The 21119-nt window shown below is 37.9% G+C and overlaps 1 protein-coding gene across 1 annotated transcript in view; it reads left to right on the top strand.

The window, feature by feature from the left end:
• Positions 1 to 21119, top strand: part of LOC111143209 (KIAA1107 ortholog) — a 106766-nt gene that overhangs the window by 14515 nt on the left and 71132 nt on the right. The window contains exons 3-4 of the mRNA XM_022496773.1: positions 13389 to 13624; positions 19565 to 19682. Of these exons, the coding sequence (XP_022352481.1) occupies positions 13389 to 13624; positions 19565 to 19682 (354 nt within the window). The remainder of the gene's footprint in view (positions 1 to 13388; positions 13625 to 19564; positions 19683 to 21119) is intronic.

The following is a 21119-nucleotide window of genomic DNA, read 5'->3' on the forward strand; positions in this document are numbered from 1 at the left end:
TCCCAGGACACTGAGATCAGGACCTGAGTCAAAGGCAGACACTTAATGGACTGAGCCACCTAGGTGCTGGAGAAGAATAGGTATTAACTCTTCTTTAAATGTTTGTTGGAATTCACCTGTGAAGCTGTCTGGTCCTAGACTTTTGTTTGTTGGGAGTTTTTTTTTTTTTTTTACTGATTTAATTTCATTGCTGGTGATTGGCCTGTTCAAATTTTCTATTTCTTCTGACTCAGTTTTGGGTGATTATATATTTCTAGGAATTTATACATCTCTTCTTGTCTAGTTTATTGGCATATGATTTTTCATAATATTCTCTTATAAGCCTTTGTGTTTCTGTGGTGTTGATTATTATTTCTCCTCTTTCATTTTTGATGTTTATTTGTGTCCTCACGCTCTCTCCTTTTTTATGAGTTTAGATTCAAGTTTATCAATTTTGTTGACCTTTTCAAAGTATCATCTCCTGGTTTCATTGATATATTCTATTGTTTTTGGTTTCTATTTCACTTATTTCTGCTCTAATCTTTATTTCTCTCCTTCTGGCTTTGTTTTGTTTTGTTTTTCTAGCTTTGGTGTTACATTAGGTTGTTTATTTGAGATTTTTACTGTTTTTGAGGTAGGTCTAAATTGCTGCAGTGTTGACCCTTAGGGCTTTTTTGCTGCATCCCAAAGATTTTGAACCATTGTTGTTTTCATTTTCTTTGTCTCCATGTATTTGTTTTCCCTCTTTGATTTCTGGGTTAACCCATTCATTTTTTTTTTAACATGTTATTTAACCTCCATGTATGTGTGTTCTTTTCAGATTTTTTTCTTATGGTTGATTGCTAGTTTCATAGCATTGTGATTGGAAAAGATGTATGGCATGGCTTTGATCTTTTTAAGTTTGTTGAGATTTGTTATGTGGCCTAACATGTGATCTGTACTGGAGAGTGCTGTGTTTGCATTTGAAGAGAATTTGTAGGGGTGCCTCAGTGGCTCAGTGAGTTAAAGCCTCTGCCTTCAGCTCAGGTCCTGGGATCAAGGTCCTGGGATTGAGTCCCACATCCGGCTCTCTGGTCAATGGGGAGTCTGCTTCCTCCTCTCTCTCTGCCTACTTGTGATCTCTGTAAAAAAAAAAAAAAAAAAAAAAATCTTTGAAGAGAATTTGTATTCTCCTGTTTTAGGCTGGAATGTTCTGACTGTATCTGTTAGATCCATCTGGTTCAATATTTCCTTGTTGATTCTGTTTGGATCATCTGCCCATTGATGTTAAGTGGCGTATTGAAGTTCTTTGTTATTATCGTATTATTATTGGTTACTGCCTTTATGTTTATTATTAACTGTGTTATATATTTGGGTGCTCCCATTTTGGGTGCATAAATATGTACAATTATTTTATATCTGCTTGTTGGATTGTTCCCTTTATGATTATATAGTGTCCTTCTCTGTCTCTTTGTTTTGAAGTCTCTCAGTCTTTGTTTTAAAGTCTATTTTGTCCAATATAGGTATTGCTCCTGTGGCTTTCTTTTCACTACCATTTGCATGATGATTGTTTTTCCATCCCTTAATTTCAATCTCCATGTATCTTTAGTGTGAAATGAGTCTCTTGTAGGCAGCATATAGATGGTTCCTGCTTTTTTATCTGTTCTGTCACCCTGTGTCTTCTGATTGGAGCATTTAATGCATTTTCATTCAAAGTAACTATTGAAAGGTATGGACTTATTGCCATTTTGTTACTTCTAATGGTTGTTTTTGTAGTTCTTCTCTTCCTTTCTTACTCTCTTCTCTTACAGTTTGCTGGCTTTCTTTAGCCATATACTTGGATTCCTTTCTCTTTATTTTTTGATATCTATTACTGGTTTTAGTTTGTGGTTATCATTAGGTTTATGTATGTTATCTTACACATACAGCAGTCTGTATTACCTTGATGGTTCCTTAAGTTTGAACACATTCTTAACTCCCCTCCCCCTAGCCCTGCCACATTTTAGGTATATGGTATCATATTTTACATCCTTCTATTTTAGGAATCCCTTGACTGATTTTAGTAGATAAACTTAATTTTACTGCTTTTGTATTCTGGACTTTTTTTTTTTTTAAACAACTATTTGTGGTCTTTTCTTTCCACTGAAGGAGTTACCTTTAAAATTTTTTATAAAGCTGGTTTAGTGGTGATGAATTCCTTTAACATTTGTTTGTCTGGGAACTCTTGATCTCTTTTTCAATTGTCAGTGATAGCCTTGGTGGATAGAGTATTCTTGGCTGCAAATTTTTTTCCTTTCAGCACGTTGAATATATCATGCCATTTTCTTCTGGTTGCAAAGTTTCTGCTGAAAAGTTTATAGCCTTACTGGGTTTTCCCTTGTATGTAACTGTTTTCTTTTCTCTTTCTGCTTTTAAAATTCTTTATAACCACTTTTCACCATTTTAATGACTGTGTGTCTTTGTGTGGATCTCCATGGGTTGATTTTATTGGGTATTGTCTTTGCTCCTGGATCTGGATTTCTGTTTCCTTCCCTAGATTCAGTAAGTTTTCAGGCATTATTTTTCAGATAAATTTTCTGCTCCCTTTTCTGTCTCTTCTTCTTTTTGGATCCCTGTAATGCAAATGTTATTATATTTGGTGGTGTCGCAGCAAATGTTATTATATTTGGTGGTGTTGCAGGGTTCCTGTAGTCTATTTTGATTCTTTTATTACTATTTTTCTCTCTCCTTTTTAGCTTGATTGCTTTCCATTACTCTGGCCTCCAAGTCACTCATCCATTTTTTTGCTTCATCTAGTCTGCTATTTATTCTCTCTAGTATATTTTTAATTTCAGTTACTGAGTTCTTCATCTGTGATTGGTTCTTTTCCATATTTACTCTGTCTTTGGTAAGTGTCTCACTGAGGTCCTCCACTCTTTCCTCAAGTCCAGTGAGTATGTTCATGACAATAACTGTAAATTCTCTATCAGACATATTAATCTCCATTTTGTTTAGGTCTCCTGCTGTGATTTTGTCCTGTTCTTTCATGTGTACATATTCCCCTGTCTCCTCATTTTGTCTAACTCTCTGTATCTGTTTCTATGTGTTAGGAAAGTCAGCTATCTCTTCTCCTCATGAAAGTAGTGGTCTTATAATGAAGAGGTCTTATAGTGCCCTATTGTGCTGTGTCTCCTGTTCACCAGAGCCTGGCTCTTCAGAGATATCTTTTATATGTAGTGAGTGTACCCTAGTGTTGTTGCTGAACCACATTTACCTTTAGTCTAGTTGTCTGCAATGGCTCTCTTTGCTTGTTGTGAGCAGGATTTGGTCCCTTTGTTGTTAGTGGGCCTGTCTGGGGCTTCCTTGGGCTTAACTGAGTCAGACCAGCCATTTGCCAGAGATACAATGGCATGGAACCATAGGGTTTTTCCCCATATTGTCTCCTGAGAAGCTTTCGTTGGTGGGTGGGGCCTGAAGTGAGACCTGATGTCTGTCCCCAGCCTACTGCTGGGGCTGCATTTAGGATTGGTGTGTGTTGTTAATTTCCCATCTGCTAGGGTAGGAGTCACATTGAAGTATTGCTGGCTTCTGTCAGTGGCTTGCACACTGTCAGAATTATGGCACTGCTTTGGATGGGCTTCAACCAAGGATGTATTCAATGGGGCAGGTCTGCATCAGATTGAGGGATGGGTGTGAGTAGGTCTGTGTCAGTCAGTTGTGGGTCAGGGTCTGCAGCCCCTGGGGAAAAGTCCTGCCGAGGCTGTGATGCAGAGGGCATTTCTGCAGGAGAATGAGCGTGTGGAGCATGCTTTAGCATATACGTGGAGAGTATACATGCTCTGCTTATTCCCGCAGGTGCCTGTGTATCTAGGCATTAGTGTGGGGGAGGGAAATGGTCCTGAGCAGCTGTTTGTTCTTGGAGAAGTTCCCTAAGATCCCTGCTTCTCCAGCACACACTCTTGAGATTAGTAAATAAATCCCCTTCCCATATACCCTAGATGCACAAACTCCTGCTTTTATGCTGTATTTCTCCTGGCTGTTTGTTGTGCTCGCTCTTTAAAGAAGGGGGCTTCTGGCTATCCCAGAGCTCTGCCTACTGATTTTTTAAGGTTCCAGATGTTAAGCCCCACTGATTGTTAAGTACATATGGTTTTCAAAGCCAAATGTAATGGGGATCATCTTTCCCATGTGGCTACCCCATGACCAGTGTCTGATCCTTTTCACACCCATGGCATCCCTCTCTCACATAGACAGTCCCAAGGGCCATTGGCTCCTGACAGCATCTCTGCCCTTCCTGCCCTTTTTGATGGGTCTCTTCTCTACATTTAGCTGTGGAGAGTCTGTTCTACCAGTCTTCACTTTGTTTTCTGGGTTATTACACAGATGTGGGTGTTATCTAGTATCCATGGGAGACATGTGCTCAGTTGCTCTTGAATGTAACTCTTGGTAATTAAAATTGCAACGTAGGTCATTTTCCAATACCGTGGCCTCTTGGTTCCTTTAATTCTTGTCTTCCAGTAATCTTGTTCTCCATGCTACCTCACTACCATGTCAAATCCTAAATCATGTCATTATCAATAACTGCAATCCTCCATAATCTTGATTCCAGACATTTCAACTTCTAACTTCTACTTCCCATCTCTCTACCTCACTCCTATAAAACTCCCAAATCTAATAACTTACTGATATTCATCAGGACCTGCAATGACTCTTACCACAATTTTATTGTCTTTTATCCTCTTATATCCTTATTTCTATCCTTACTTAGTTTAAATATTTTTATCTATCATTATATCACTTCCTTTACATACAGCTTCTTTTCCCTTGTCCCCTCTGAATTTATCTTATATGCACAGCAAAGCCCCAACCTTAAATCCAACTGTTTAACTACTTCACTCCGCATTCACACAATTAAATGGCAGGAGAAAAACACATGCTATTTGATCTCACTTTATTTTTTTTTTTAATTTTTAATTTTTTAAATTTCTTTTTAGTGTAACAGAATTCATCGTTTATGCACCACACCCAGTGCTCCATGCAATACGTGCCCTCCATAATACTCACCACCAGGCCCACCCAACCTCCCACCCCCCCCGCCCCTTTAAAACCCTCAGATTGTTTTTCAGAGTCCATAGTCTCTCATGGTTCATCTCCCCCTCCAATTTCCCTCAACACCCTTCTCCTCTCCATCTCCCCATGTCCTCTGTGTTATTTCTTATGTTCCACAAATAAGTGAAACCATATGATAATTGACCCTCTCTGCTTGACTTACTTCACTCAGCATAATCTCTTCCAGTCCCATCCATGTTGATAAAAAAGTTGGGTATTCATACTTTCTGATGGAGGCAGTGGCCATTGCTGCTATGAACATTGGGGTACAGATGGCCCTTCTTTTCACTACATCTGTATCTTTGCGGTAAATACCGAGTAGTGCAATTGCAGGGTCATGGGGAAGCTCTATTTTTAATTTCTTAAGGAATCTCCACACTGTTCTCCAAATTGGCTGCACGAACTTCCATTCCCACCAACAGTGTAAGAGGGTTCCCCTGTCTCTATATTCTCTCCAACACTTGTTGTTAAGTGTCTTGTTGATTTTGGCCATTCTAACTGGTGTAAGGTGGTATCTCAATGTGGTTTTGATTTGAATCTCCCTGATGGCTAGTGATGATGAACATTTTTTCATGTGTCTGATAGCCATTTGTATGTCTTCATTGGAGAAGTGTCTGTTCATGTCTTCGGCCCATTTTTTGACATGATTATCTGTTCTGTGTGTGTTGAGTTTGAGAAGTTCTTTATAGATTCTGGATATCAGCCTTTTGTCTGTACTGTCATTTGCAAATATCTTCTCCCATTCCGTGGGTTGCCTCTTTGTTTTGTTGACTATTTCCTTTGCTGTGCAGAAGCTTTTGATCTTGATGAAGTCCCAAAAGTTCATTTTCACTTTTGTTTCCTTTGCCTTCGGAGACATATCTTGAAAGAAGTTGCTGTGGCTGATATCGAAGAGGTAACTGCCTATGTTTTCCTCTATGATTCTGATGGATTCCTGTCTCACATTGAGGTCTTTTATCCATTTCAAGTTTATCTTTGTTTATGGTGTAAGAGAATGGTCGAGTTTCATTACTCTACATATAGCTGTCCAATTTTCCCAGCACCATTTTTTGAAGAGACTGTCTTTTTTCCGCTGTATATTTTTTCCTGTTTTGTCGAAGATTATTTGACCATAGAGGTGAGGGTCCATATCTGGGCTCTCTACTCTGTTCCACTGGTCTATGTGTCTGTTTTTATGCCAGTACCATGCTGTCTTGGTGATCACAGCTTTATAGTAAAGCTTGAAATCAGGCAACATGATGCCTCCAGTTTTGTTTTTCTTTTTCAACATTTCCTTAGCAATTCGGGGTCTCTTCTGATTCCATACAAATTTTAGGATTATTTGCTCCAGCTCTTTGAAAAATACCAGTGGAATTTTGATCAGAATGGCATTAAAAGTATAGATTGCTCTAGGCAGTATAGACATTTTAACAATGTTTATTCTTCCATTGATCTCACTTTAAATCATGGCCATGAACCTCAAGTAGGCACTTAGTGCTGTCAGTCATACTGTATGCAGTCATACATTATTTCCCTAGTCCCATTTGCTCTCCTTCTCTCCTAGATAATTTTATATCTCCTTTTTGTTGAACCTTCAGCTGTTCTTACCCCATCTTCATTCTCACTTGATGACCTTTCCTTATATTTCACTGAGAAAATCAAAGCAATTAGAACTTTCACAAACTGTTCCCACATCTATTCATTTAGTTGCATTTACACTATATGGTTTGTCTTTTCCCCTGTAACTATTGATGAACTGTCAGTGCTTCTAAAACCATTCCCTCCACTAAAGCCATTTTCACCCTATCTCTTTTCTTCTATCGAGGGACATTGCTCCAGCACTTTTCACTTTCCCGAAAGAAGTTTCTTTTTTTTTTCTTTTGGATCTTCTCACTGGTATATAAACATGAAATTTTATTCCCACTTTAAAAATAACAGAAGCCTTTCCTGACCTCATTTGCCTTCCATCTAATATTCTACCAGCTAGTACTCTAATGCTCTGCAACCTTTTATATTAAAGCTCAAGAGTTATCTATTACACTGTCTCTAGTTCCTCTCCTTCTATTCTCAGTCTTTTAAAAACTGAGATATAATTCACACACCTTAAAATTCACCCTTCTAAACTGTATAATTCAGTCATTTTAGTATATTTACAGTGTTTTGCAACTACCACTAGACTCCAATTCTGGAATATTTTCACCATCTTAAAAAGAAGTTTCATGCCCCCAGCAGTCACTTCCCACTCTCTCCTCCCCCAGTTCCTGGCAACCAATAATCTAATTTTTGTTTTTATGGTTTTGCCTATTCTGGGCATTTTATATAAATGGAATCATGTACTATATGTCCTTTTATGTCCTGCTTTTGAAACTTAGTGTGATATTTTCAAGGTTCATTGATGTTGTAGTGTTTATCAGTTCTTCATTTGTTTTCATGGCCGAATATTTCATTGTATGATGGATAAAGAGTCATCATGGCCATCCTCAGGTTTGTTGATTTGTTAGGAGTCTAAGACTTAGCATATAGTCATATTCTAGGCTGTGATTTGCTACAAAAGAAATAAAGAGAAAAGGCATGTGAAGTGAATGAAGTCCATAGGAAACTAGGCACAAACTTCCAAGAGTCTTCTCCAGTGGAGTCACAGGACATGCTTAATTCTCCTAGTAATGAGTTATGACAACACTTCTGAAATGTTGCCAACCAGGGGAGCTCATTAGAAGCTCAGTGCCCAGGGTTTTTACTAGGTGCTTATCATGTAGGCACCCTGTGTCTATTGTGCATCCATATTCCAGACCCCTAGAAGGAAAGCAGGTGTTAAGCATAAACCATATTATTTGTATAACTCTTTGTATAAATAGTTTAGGTACAATGAAACATGCTTGTCATTTATAGAATGCCAGGAACACTCCTGAAATCATTTTCCCAGATACCAGCCAAGGGCCAACCTTATAATAAAGTCTTTTAAAAGATAGTAGTCAGGGGGCGCTTGGGTGGCTCAGTGGGTTAAAGCCTCTGCCTTTGGCTCAGGTCATGATCTCAGGGTCCTGGGATCGAGCCCCGCATTGGGCTCTCTGCTCAGCAGGGAGCCTGCTTCCCTCTCTCTCTCTCCCTCCTGCTCCTCTGTCTGCTTGTGATCTCTGTCTGTCAAATAAATAAATAAAATCTTAAAAAAAAAAAGATAGTAGTCAGGGCTGCTGTGTTAAATCTCTTCTGTGCGTATGGATATACCATATTTTGTTTATCCATTCATCAGCTGATAGACATTTGGGTTGTTTTGACTTTTTGGCAGTTATGGATAATTCTACTGTGAACATTCATGTACTGATTTTTATGGGAACATATGTTTTCCTTTCCCTTGTCTTATATACCTAGAAGTGAAATTTCTGGGTCATATGGTAAACTTTTGAGGAAATGTCAGACTCTTTCTAAAAAGGCTATACCATTTTACATTCCTGCCAGCATGTATGAGGATTCCAGTTTCTCTACATTCTTGACAACACTTGTTATTATCTGTCATTTTGATTATAGTCACCATAGTGGGTGTGAAGTGGTATCTCATTGTGATTTTGATTTGTATTTCTCTGATGGCTTTTGATGTTGAGTATCTTTTTATGTGCATATTGGCTATTATATATCTTCTTTGGTAAACTCTATTCACATTCTTTGCCCATTTTAAGTTGGGTCATTTGTCTTTATATTATTAAATTGTTTATATTTTTAAATTTTTATATATTTGATATTCTGTACATAGTCTCTATATATGAATTTTATTCTGGGGCACCTAGGAGGCTCAGTGGGTTAAGAGTCTGCCTTTGGCTCAGGTCATGATCACAGGGTCCTGGGATTGAGCCCTGCATTGGGCTCCCTGCTCCATGGGGAGTCTGCTTCTCTCTCTACCCTAACCCCTGTTCATGTTCTCTCTTGTGTATCTGCATGCGCTTTCTATCTCTCTCTCAAATAAATAAAACCATTTTCAAAAAAGAATTTTGTGGGCGCCTGGGTGGCTCAGGTCATGATTTCAGAGTCCTGGGATCGAGTCCCACATTGGGCTCTCTGCTTGGCAGGTGCCCACTTCCTCCTCTCTCTCTCTGTCTGCCTCTCTGCCTACTTGTGCTTTCTCTCTGTCAGATAAATAAATAAAATCTTTAAAAAAAAGAATTTTGTTCTATGTAAAAGGATTTTAAAATTCTTTATTTGTTCTAGATATAAGTCTCTTTATCAGGTGTGATTTGTAGTTTCTCCCATTCTGTGAGTTGTCTTTTAACTTTCTTCATAGCGTCTTTGAAAGTACAAAAGTTTATAGTTTCTATGATTTTCACTTTCTTTCTTTCTTTCTTTTTTTTTTTTTTTGTTACTTGTACTTTTGATGTTATGTGTAAAAAACCATTGCCTAATCCAAGGTAATGAAGATTTATACCCATGTATACTTTTTTAGTTCTTACATTTAGATCTTTCACCTATACTGAATTAATTTTTGTATGTATTGTGAGGCTAGTATCCAGCTTTGTTCTTTTGTATTTGGATGTCCAGTTGTCTCAGCATCGTCTTTTGAAGAGACTTTTCTTTTCCTGTTGGATTTTCTGGACACCTGTAAAGGAAAAACATTACTGTGTGTTTACTTTTAATACTCTACTCATAGAATAATTCACTTCTGTCCCTTCTGGTCACCAAAAGTGTGGGAGTTTTCCTCCACACCAAGCAATTCTCTGAGGTTCTCCAGATACCAGCTGGGTGTTCTACCCACTTAATTCAATTCTGACACTACCTGGAGATATTATTAATTCCCACAGGTTAAGGTTCAGTCCCATAAGACTGCCCCAAACCCTTTTTAGATGCCAGTTGCAAGTCCAGGGTGTTCCCTGTGCTTCTGCCCAAAAGCTGTGAATTGAATGTTCCCATGACTCCTTTCTCAGGTTCAGTTAATTTGTTAGAACACAGATCTCACAGAACTCAGGAAAAGATTTTACTTACTAGATTGCTGATTGACTATAAAAGGATGTAACTTAAGGACAGCCAGATTGTGGGGGAGGGTGCCCGGGTTGGTCAGTTGATTGGGCAACTGCCTTCAACTCAGGTCATGATCCTGGAGTCCTAGAATCAAGTACCATGTCGGTCTCCCCGCTCAGTGGGGCATCTGCTTCTCCCTCTGACCTCTCCGCTCACACACACTCTCTCTCTAATTCTCTCTCTCTCTCTCAAATAAATAAAGTCTTAAAAAAAACAAAAACAAAAACAGCCAGATGGAAGAGATGGAAAGGGTGAGTATGTGGAGAGGGGTGTGGAACTCCCATGCACTTTCTGGGTGCACCATTCTCCCAGCTCCTCCATGTGTTCCCCAACCCAGAGGTTCACTGAATCCCATCCTTTAGGGTTTTTATGGAGGCTTTATTACATAGGCATGGTAGATGAAATCATTGGCCGTTGATAATTAATTCAGACTCTTGCCAACCAGCCCCTGTCCTTGGGAACTTTCCAAATGTCACCTAGCTCATTAATGTAAACTCTACTGTGGTTCAAAGGGCTTGTTATGGATAAGAAAAGCCTTCCATTCCACTTCTAGCCCTCTGGCGCTATTTCAGGAACTGGGAACAAAGCTAAGTATTATAGCAAAAATGTCTCTATAACTCTTGCATGGGAAATTACAAGGGTTTTAGGAGATATGTGCCAGGAACAGTGGACAAAGACCAAATATATATTTCATGTTATTAGTTGTAGTTGTAGTTGTAGACACTTAGTTCTCTTCCTCTAATCTATGTTTATCCCTGTGCTAGTACCACATAGTACAGATGACTATAGATTTGTAGGAAGCTTAGAATTTGGGAAGTGTGAATCCTCCATCTTTGTTCTTTGTCAAGGTTGTTTTGACTATTCTGGGTGCCTTGCATTTCGGTTTGAATTTGAGGACTGACTTTTTGGTTTCTGCAGCAAAGTAGTTGAGTTTTGATAGATACTGCATTGAATCAAATCTGTAGAGCAATTCAGAGAGTATTGCTATCTTAACACTCTTAAATCATCTACAATGTGTTTGCCTTTATAAAATTGCTTTCAGCTTTGTTTTTTATAGCTTTTGAATATACAAGTCTTATGCTTTTTTAAAAAAATTTTTATTTATTTATTTGACAGAGATCACAAGTAGGCAGATAGGCCTGGGGTGGGGGGTGTGGGGGAGCAGGTTCCCCGCTGAGCAGAGATCCCAATGCGGGGCTCGATTCCAGGACCCTGGGATCATGACTTGAGCCAAATGTAGAGGCTTTAACCCACTGAGCCACCCAGATGCCCCAAGTCTTACGCTTTTTTGTGAAATATATTCTTTTTTTTTTTTTTAAAGATTTTATTTATTTATTTGTCAGAGAGAGAGAGAGGGAGAGAGAGCGAGCACAGGCAGACAGAGGCAGAGGGAGAAGCAGGCAGGCAGAGGCAGAGGGAGAAGCAGGTTCCCTGACGAGCAAGGAGCCTGATGTGGGACTCGATCCCAGGACGCTGGGATCGTGACCTGAGCTGAAGGCAGCTGCTTAACCAACTGAGCCACCCAGGCGTCCCTGTGAAATATATTCTTAAGTATTTTATTTTTTTGATGTTATTGTAAATAGTACTATTTTCTAATTTTGTTTTAAACTGCTGATTTCTAGTATTTAGAAATACAGTTGATTTTTGCATATTGATCTTGTATCCTGCAACCTTGTAGAACTTGTGTAACAAATAGGTTTTGGGTTGGATTTCCAGGGATTTCTATATACGAGTTTGTTACTTGTAAATAGAGATAGCTTTGCTTATTCCTTTCCAGTCCAGATGCCTTTTATTTCTATTTCTTGCCTAATCCCCGGCTAGAGCCTCCAGTTAAACGTTGAATAGAAGTAATGAGAATAGGCAGGCATCCTTTCTGATCTTAAAAGGAAAGTTTTCCATCTTGTACCATTAAATATGATGTTAGCTGCGGGTTTTTCATAGATGTTCTTTATCAGGTTGAGGGCATTCCTTCTATTCCAAGTTCGTTGAGTGTTTCTTCCTGACGGTGTTGGATTTTGTTAAATTCTTTTTCTGCATCTATTGAGGTGATCTTGTATTTTTTGTCCTGTTGATATGCTGACTTAGTCCTGCTAAGAGAACTAAATTGACAAGGTTTTATGATGTCTTTGGGCTGCTCTAAAAAAAATACTACAGACTGGGTGGCTTATAAACAACATTTATTTCTCACAGTTCTGAGGGTGGAAGTCCAAGACCAGAGTGCCAGCATGGTAGGTTTTGATGAAGACCCTGTTCAGGGTTGTAGATGCTGACTTCTCACTGTGTCCTCACATGGTGGAAGGAGGTGAGCGATCTTTTTGGAGTCTCTTTTATAAGGGCACTAATCCCATTTGTGAAGGCTTCATCTAAGTTACCTCTCAAAGGCCTCACCTCCTACCAAATATCACATTGGGCATTAGGTTTCAACATACAAATTTTGAGGTTCTACAAACATGCAGACAATAGCATGAGATGTATAACATTGATTTTCGTTTGTTTAGTTACCCTTGAATTCCTGAGATAAAACCCAGTTGGTCATGGTTTATAATCCTTTTTACATGTTGCTAGATTCAGTTTGCTGTTACTTTGCTAAGGAGTTTTTTCATCTATATTAATAAGGAATATTAGTCTATGGTTTTCTTTTCTTTTGGTGTCTTTATTTGCTTTTGTATCAGAATAATAATGGCCTCAGAATGAGTTAGGAAGTGTTCCTGCTTTCTGTTTTTTAGAAAAGTTTGTGAAGGATTGGTGTTATTTCTTTAAGCATTTGGTAGGTTCACCAGTGAAGCTTCCTGGTCCTGGATTTATTTTGGGGAAAGTTTTTGACTGCTAATTCAATATCTGTGGTTCATATAGGTCTGCTCAGATACTCTTTCTCCTTAAGTCAGGTTTGGTAGTGTGTGTCTTTCTAGGAATTGTCCATTTTATCTAGGTTATCTAGTTTGATGGCCTTGTATATATTCCTTTCTAACATTAAAATATTTCATAGACTACTTTTAAAATGCTCTGCTCTTTGAGATATTTTTCCAGTTACTTCATCTAAAAGTGGTTTTAAAATTATGTAGTTGAGGTGTGCCTGGGTGACTCAGTGGGTTAGTCCTCTGCCTTCGGCTCAGGTCACGATCTCAGGGTCCTGGGATCAAGCCCTGCATCGGGCTCTCTGCTCAGTGGAGAGCCTGCTTCCCCCCCGCCTCTGCCTGCCTCTCTGCCTACTTGTGATCTCTCTCTCTCTGTGTCAAATAAGTAAATAAAATATTAAGAAAATAAAATATGTAGTTGTATTATATGGAAGCAGAACTTGGGAAACTAGCTTTGAAGAATCACCACCATTATTTTCATTAATATTTTACATTTTCTTTTAGGATTGTATATTCATCAAATAGAAGCCTAAAAAACTATGAAGAGGAAATTCTTAGGAAAAAGATAGTAGAGAGGAGAGTACCACAAAAGAAACAGGACTTCAGTTGTGGAAAGTACACTGATAATGATGGAAGATCATCTGTAGAGTTCTTAGATAAAAAGTCATCTCCTTGTTCTCTTCTGAAGCATGCAGTTCCTGAGGATATCAGTGATGGAGAGGACAATTTAATTTCCACTGGTAAGGCAGTTTTTTGGTGGATTTTTATAAAATTTTAATGCCATGAAAGTAACTATATTCTGATACAATTGGAGAAAAACATACTTCAAAAATCAATTCTACTGATTTCTTTTTTATAGGTAAATGAAATAAAAGTAAATGAAAGTAAATGTAATAAAAGTAAGTGAAAGTAAATTTTTTCTGGGTAAGTGAAAGTAATACTATAGTCAACTCCTAGTTTTCCCAAATAACTGGAGATGGGGTTATTATGAATAAATTTACTATTCTCCTCTTAAGCCTCCACATGTCATCATCATCCTTATTCTAGTCCAAACCAATAAAAACTTTAGCAGACTATAGATTCAGTTCTGTTATAACACAATATATGTATTAATTAAAAACAATATGCAGCATAAAAATCACCATTATTTTTTGTCATGACACAAAAAAATTACTGACAATTTTGTTGTGATACATTTTAAAAAGATAAGAATCTAATAAAAATGGTCTGGTTTTACACATTGAATTGTTAAGAAATACATAAATAGTACAATAAATATGGTAGTTGACCTTGAAAAAGAACTTGAATCTGCTTGTTGAAGATAGTGCCAGAAGGGTTGCAGCAGCTGGTGCAACCACTCTGGAAAACAGCATGGAGGTTCCTCAAAAAGTTGAAAATAGAGCTACCCTATGACCCAGCAATCACACTACTGGGTATTTACCCTAAAGATACAAATGGAGTGATCTGAAGGGGCACATGCACCCAAATGCTTATAGCAGCAATGTCCACAATAGCCAAACTATGGAAAGAACCTAGATGTCCATGAACAGGTGAATGGATAAAGAAGAGGTGGTATATATATATATATATATATATACAATAGAATACTATGCAGCCATCAAAAGAAATGAAATTTTGCCAGTTGGACGACATGGATGGAACTAGAGGGTATTATGCTTAGCGAAATAAGTCAGTCAGAGAAAGACAATTATCATATGATCTCCCTGATATGAGGAAGTTGAGATGCAACATGTGGGGTTTGGCAGGTAGGAAAAGAATAAATGAAACAAGATGGGATCGGGAGGGAGACAAACCATAAGAGACTCTTATTTTCACAAAACAAACTGAGGGTTGCGGGGGGTGGGGGGAAGGGAGAGGGTGGTGGGGTTATGGACATTAGGGAAGGTATGTGCTATGGTGAGCGCTGTGAAGTATATAAACCTGGTGATTCATAGACCTGTACCCCTGGGGCTAATAATACATTATATGTATTATGTATTAAAAAAAAAAGAAAGAAGGGTTGCAGCTTGTGAACTGTTGTGAATTGGCAGAAGGAGGATGTTAAGGACATAGGAATAAATATAGATATAAGTATAGATGATATAGATAGAGATACAGTAATAGTAGATATTCTAGCAGGAGACTCAAGATCTCTGGTTTAATTATTATTTATAGAGCATCGTAGTGCAAGTTCCCAACCCACAGTCCCCACGAAGTTCTGTGGTGAGGGCCTGAAGTTACCCTGCATGTGAAGTGGTAATGCACCATATGAGAGGAATACTAAATTAGGAGATTTTCATAGGCTACTGGCAGATCTGATCGAAATAGACAGAGGGAAATAGAGTAGGAGGGAGGGGGTCTCTACTTTGGAATGTAAATAAATCTTCCCTGGTAAAGGGAGAGGAAGGTAGCTTCAACACCCTGGAGTACAGAGAAATGGTTTTGAGGGGAAGAATATCTGTAAATCTTTCTGGAACCTCACAGTATTTCTAGCCTCCAAGGCATGTTTGTTCTTTTTCATTCTTTATCCAAGTTTTCCAATTCTCTGCCCAGAAAGTATGCTCTGCCTCATACAGAAACACAAAAATTTTCATAGAAAATGGTCTCCTAACAGTTGGTTATGTAAAATCAGATGGAAATTTATAACACCAGATATGGAGGATGTAGGTTATAACATGCGGTTAACTGAGGTATCTGTATAAGATGTTTGTGTATGTTTTATGTATTCTTATATGGCTCCATTCAGCTGGGTGTAGTTTTTTGCAGGGACCTACTGTTTCTTGTGAATAAGCTGCAAGGAAGTGAAATGCACATAAGCAGATGAAAATTTCACATCATGTTCAGATTGTTCCCTAAAATATCAATTGTGTTAGATCAAACTGATATTTTCAAAACAAGCATTGTAGCACAATTGAATGTATATGAAAGTATCTGTTAACTAAAAGATTTTATTACTGATATTTAGTACAACAATAATAATAATAACCAAACTGATTTAAACTGATTTAATAACCAAACTGATTTAGAATCCTTGTTGTATGTGTGTTAACATCTAACTATGGTGAATGTGTCTATTCTAGGCTTTGAGGTAGATACAGTCATATAGTCTATCTCATTTAGTCTCAGACAACTCTGATAAATAAGTGGCTGTAGGCTGATTTTTATAGATGAGAACTCTAAGGAGGTATACCCTTATATACTTTGGGACTTTCTCAAGGCCACACAGTTGGCCGAGCTGATATTTAGTATTCATTTTTCCTGTCTCTTGTCTAGAGTTCTCCCACAGCCCCACAGCAGCCCATTAAAAGTGGCCAAACATGTTGCAGATGTAAGTGAAAAGAACTCATTGACCCCTCAAGTCCTTGTTTTTTAACTACTTTCTCCTTTCCCCTATGGAAGACCCACATGTTTACCAATTTAAGCAGACACTTGTTGTCCGGATTTTACTAACTTCTTTGCAAGCTTTCCTACTGTCAGTGTCACCTTCCTTGAAATTCCCTGTGTTCTATGGCCCTCCGCTCTCTTGATTTTCCTTCCTGGCCATTCCTCTGTCTCCTTCACTGGCACATGATTTTTCTACCCCTTCATTAATTGGTTTTCTCCACTTTTTTTGAGTTTCGGATCCAACCACTGACTAGACATATCTGTCTAAATATACTTTTAATATCTCAAAATTTAATCTGTCTCAGATTGACTTAATCATCTGCTTCCCATCCTAATCTGTTCTTAAGTGCTCTGTGATGTGAATTTTATCTCTTATCATTCTACTCAGTTACTCTTTTATCCTTTATTATATTCATGACCATATCTATTGATTTGTCTCCTTAGTATTTTGTTAAGTTCATTTACTTATTTAAATAATCTTTATACCCAACATTTGGCTTGAACTCAAACCTTAAGATCAAGAGTCTCATGCTTCTTGCACTGAGCTTGCCAGGTGCCCCTTTCTTAAATATTTTAAATACTTCTCTCCTTTTTTTAAGATTGTATTTATTTATTTGACAGAGAGCGTGAGTGTGTGTGAGAGGGAACACAAGCAGGGAGGGTGGAAGAGGGAGAAGCAGGCTCCCCACCGAGTAGGGAGCCCAATGTGGGTCTCGATCCCAGGACCCTGGGATCATGACCTGAGCCAAAGGCAGACACTTAACAACTAAGCCAATACTTCTCTCCTTTACCCTCTTGCCATTTCTTGATTTCAGGTCTTCGCAATTTTTCTTGAGCATTTGCACCCCAGCTAGTTGCCAGGCCTCTCATTGTACCACCCTCCATTTATACTGTGTAGAACAATATAAACTGCAGATGTGATCATAGTACTCTCCTTATTAAAATTCTTTGGTTGTTTCCCATAGCCTTAATATAAATTCCAGGTTCTTTCCCATGACATAAGGGAATTTGTGTACTGGCTCTTACCTAGAATTCTGCTGCTGTTTCTCTTCACAACCCCCTCCTACCCCTTGAGCTCTAGTCTTACTGAATTATTTGGTATTTCCCTCAAAGAACTGTATTTTCTGGCCTCTATGCTCTTGCACTTCCTATTTGTTCCTGGAATGCCATTCTAATTTATTACATATATTTTTAAAAGATTTTATTTTTATGTAATCTCTACACCCAGCATGAGGCTTGAAATCACAACCCCAAGATCAAGAGTCACATGCTCTGCTGACTGAGCCAGTCAGGTGCCCCCTAATTATCACATTTTTAAATGGAATATTGACTTTGCATTAGGTTTTGAATGCTTAAGAGTGAACAAAACAAATAGTGTTGGTGTCCTGCAGTCTAGGAGGAGATACAGTCAGATGGATTAGCCCAGAGTGTGATGAGGACACAGATAAGGTACATTTTACTTGGACCTAGTTAGCATTCAGACAAAGCCACATGAAGGGAGTGATGTTTAGTTGAATCTCAGGGGGAAAAAAAGCAGGAGTTAAACAGGCAAAAATAATTTAGGGGAGAAGTGTTCCAGACAAAGAAGACAACATGCTTAGAGGCAGAGAAAGCTCAGGCACATAGCAAATTTTGAAGGCTGAAAATAGTTTGTTGTGGGACTGGGGTGGAGCAGGGGACAAGAATGGTCAAAGTAAGAGATGAGCCTGGATATATAAGCAGAAGCCAGATCATTGAAAGCCTTGTATAAAGGATGACCTTATTTCTTATTGTCCAAATTGGGATACTTTTGAAAGAGTGAAAAGTGCAGAGTTATTATTGTGGCCAATAATTATTCCGGGGCAATAGGCATTAACTGGGACTGTCCCAGGCAAACCATCTTGAGACATGTGGTCATCTTATAAGCCATTTTGGAGAGTTTAGAGGGTACTATTTGGCAGGCTTATGGAGTATAAGCAGAACAAGATTAGGGTAGAGTGGAATGATGACTTCAGCCTGAGGAACATTGAGGTTGGAGTTTCTCTAATGTGGTTTTTTTTTTTTTTTTCCCATTGCCCCACTTCTGACACCAAAATGTGTGTTTTTTCCACCACACCAACTAATTCTCCAATACCAATTGGGTATACAGCAATTCAATTCTGACACTAAGGGTTATCCTGTTATTTGGGGTAATAGTCATGATCACAATCTTCACCCTGTCAGCATGCCTTGGAGAGCTGTGGCCCCCCCTCCAGGGTTGGAGAGCTCGGGCTGGTCCCCAACCACCTGCATAGTGAGGAGCTGGATGTTGTGTGGCCTGGTAAGCCATTGTAAGACCTTGGCTTTTACTATTTAAAAAAATGGAGAGAGCCATATGGCTTTGAACTGAGATGGATCATGATTTATATTGCATTTTTAAAACATGCCTCTGTGGGGCTGAAAAGTGGTAGATGTGTTGGGAAGTTATTGCGGAGATCTAGATGTGAGGTGATGGTGGCTTGGACTGGGGTGGTAGCCATGGAGATAATGAGTCCTGGTTGGATTCTGGATCTCTTTTGGTATTAGAGCCAATGATGACATTGTGGTTTATAAATATATAAATCTATAAATGTGTAAATTTGGTTGGTGGGAATTTGTCCCCAGTGACGGATTCTCAGCAGATGTACTAATTAAAGTTTCTGGACTGACAAAGCTATGATAATACAGTATAGTAATTTTTTTAATATGAACATGTTTTATATTTTACTCTTCACTTTCTGAATGGTGAATCTTTTGAAGTAGAGATACTTTTAAAAGTATTTATTTTCTTAATTTTTCTATACTGTATGTAGTACTAAACTCATAGTAAGTGTTCCATAAATCCCATTGCTTTTAGTTGAATATCTGTTGGTTCAAATGTCATTTTCACCACAAAGTCATAAACAGGAATAGGAAGGAATTAGGTAATGAAAAAGGGTATCAAATTGGAAAATTTTCTAGTTTCCTATGTCTGATATTCATGAAGTGGCTTCAGTTTTGGTATATAATTTTGTAATAATATTAACTATATTTACTGCAAATCTATATTAAAAGGTTTATTTATATTTAAATTAAGTTGAAATTTATATTTCAAAGCAAGATATAGATGATTTAATGTTGTTTTATCTTGAATTTACCAGTTAAATATTGTAGTTATAATTGTTCTCTCTTAGTAGCTAATCAAGATAACTATGTGGAAAAACCTTTAGTTAATATTAAAACACAAGTTTTTTGGATATTTATAATGAAGAAACCATTTTGGATATTTATAATAAAGAAATCATTTATCTCTTTTAAAGATAATTATGACTTGGATCCTGCATCTGAATTAGGAGAAGATTTATTGAAACTTTACGTGAAACACTGTTGCCCAGATATTGATATTTATGTTGATGGAAAAAGTTTTAAAGCTCACAGGTAAATAGGCATGTGATTTGGTGTCTTGGTTGTGAAAATGAAGTTTATACGGGTGGTTGTCTCTTCCTAGCACAGTGGTTTTCAAGCTGATTCACAAAAATCACAGGGTTTTATGGTGATGCCTTAGCAGACCTGTGACAGGGGAGGAGGGTGGACATCAGGCAGGGTTTTCTGCCTGCAGGTTCACCCAGGCTCACATGTGAGCATGTTTCAGTTAAAGTAGATCTCTGCTTTGTATTGGACTTGAACCTAAGGTTTCATTAGAAGAAGATATTCTGTTGCCTAAAATAGGTTTGAAAGCCACTGTCACAGAAAATATAATTAAATGCAGTTTTTAATTTCCAGGCATTATAGTACTGAAAATGATTATTTCTACATGAATGACATGTATATCTCTGGATGCATTTTGGCTCAAAGTCTTTGATTCAGAATAAATATTCTTATGAATAGCATTGATTAGAAGGCTTAATATTTCAATGTACTTTTTAAAAACCATTATTATGCTTTAGAATTGGGTTGCTTAGACATTCTAGTCTTTTAGATTTCAAATTAAAGCCTACTCTTTTTTTGTAAGTAACTAAAATCTGTTTAAAAGAAGAAAAATTTTTAATAAATACAGATTTTCTTTTGGAACTCAAGGGAAAGAAGTACAGCTGGACTTCACAATGGATAAGAAATGGAACCAGAAGACTGAGGAACCCAGTATTTTTCCTCCCTCTTTTTGTGTTTCAAATAGAATGTTGATAAGTTATTCTGGTGCTCCAGAAAAGGAAGAACCAGGTTATTTGCAATGGCAAGAACCAGTCTTCTAGGTTCAGGGGTACACAGTCTTTTTTTTTTTTTTTTTTTTTTTTAAAGATTCTGTTCATTTATTTGACAGACAGAGATTACAAGTAGGCAAGAGAGGCAGGCGGGATGAGAGAGGAGGAAGCAGGCTCTCTGCAGAGCAGAGAGCCCCATGCGGGCTCGATCCCAGGACCCTGGGATCATGACCTGAGCCGAAAGCAGAGGCTTTAATCCACTGAGCCACCCAGGCACCCAGTACACAGTCTTAATGAAATTAGCAGTGGGTTTAGATGACAGGAATCTACCATGCCAATAGTAGTGATGTTTATGCTTTCAAAAATCATATTGGCTTTGCCAATTAATTGACAGCAGTACATTGCTAAACTCTAGGATTACCAGTTTCAGTCAGACTTTTTACCATTCAGAATTTGAGCTTTTCTCTTGGGAACATGTATTTTGTAATTGTAAGTACATACATATGCACATTTTTCTAATTTTTATGAAATCTCCATTACATATAGTAAAATATAGGGTGTAATACTGATCTATTAATGTATTTTCCATATTGTGGATATATATTTCCCAAATTGTGTGTGTGTGTGTGCATGTGTGTTTGTTTACTTCTTTGATTCTTTTTTTTTTTTTTTGAGG

The sequence above is a fragment of the Enhydra lutris genome, unplaced genomic scaffold (assembly GCF_002288905.1).
Source record: "Enhydra lutris kenyoni isolate GAN:26980312 unplaced genomic scaffold, ASM228890v2 scaffoldscaffold9, whole genome shotgun sequence".
NCBI classification, from domain to species: Eukaryota; Metazoa; Chordata; class Mammalia; order Carnivora; family Mustelidae; genus Enhydra; species Enhydra lutris.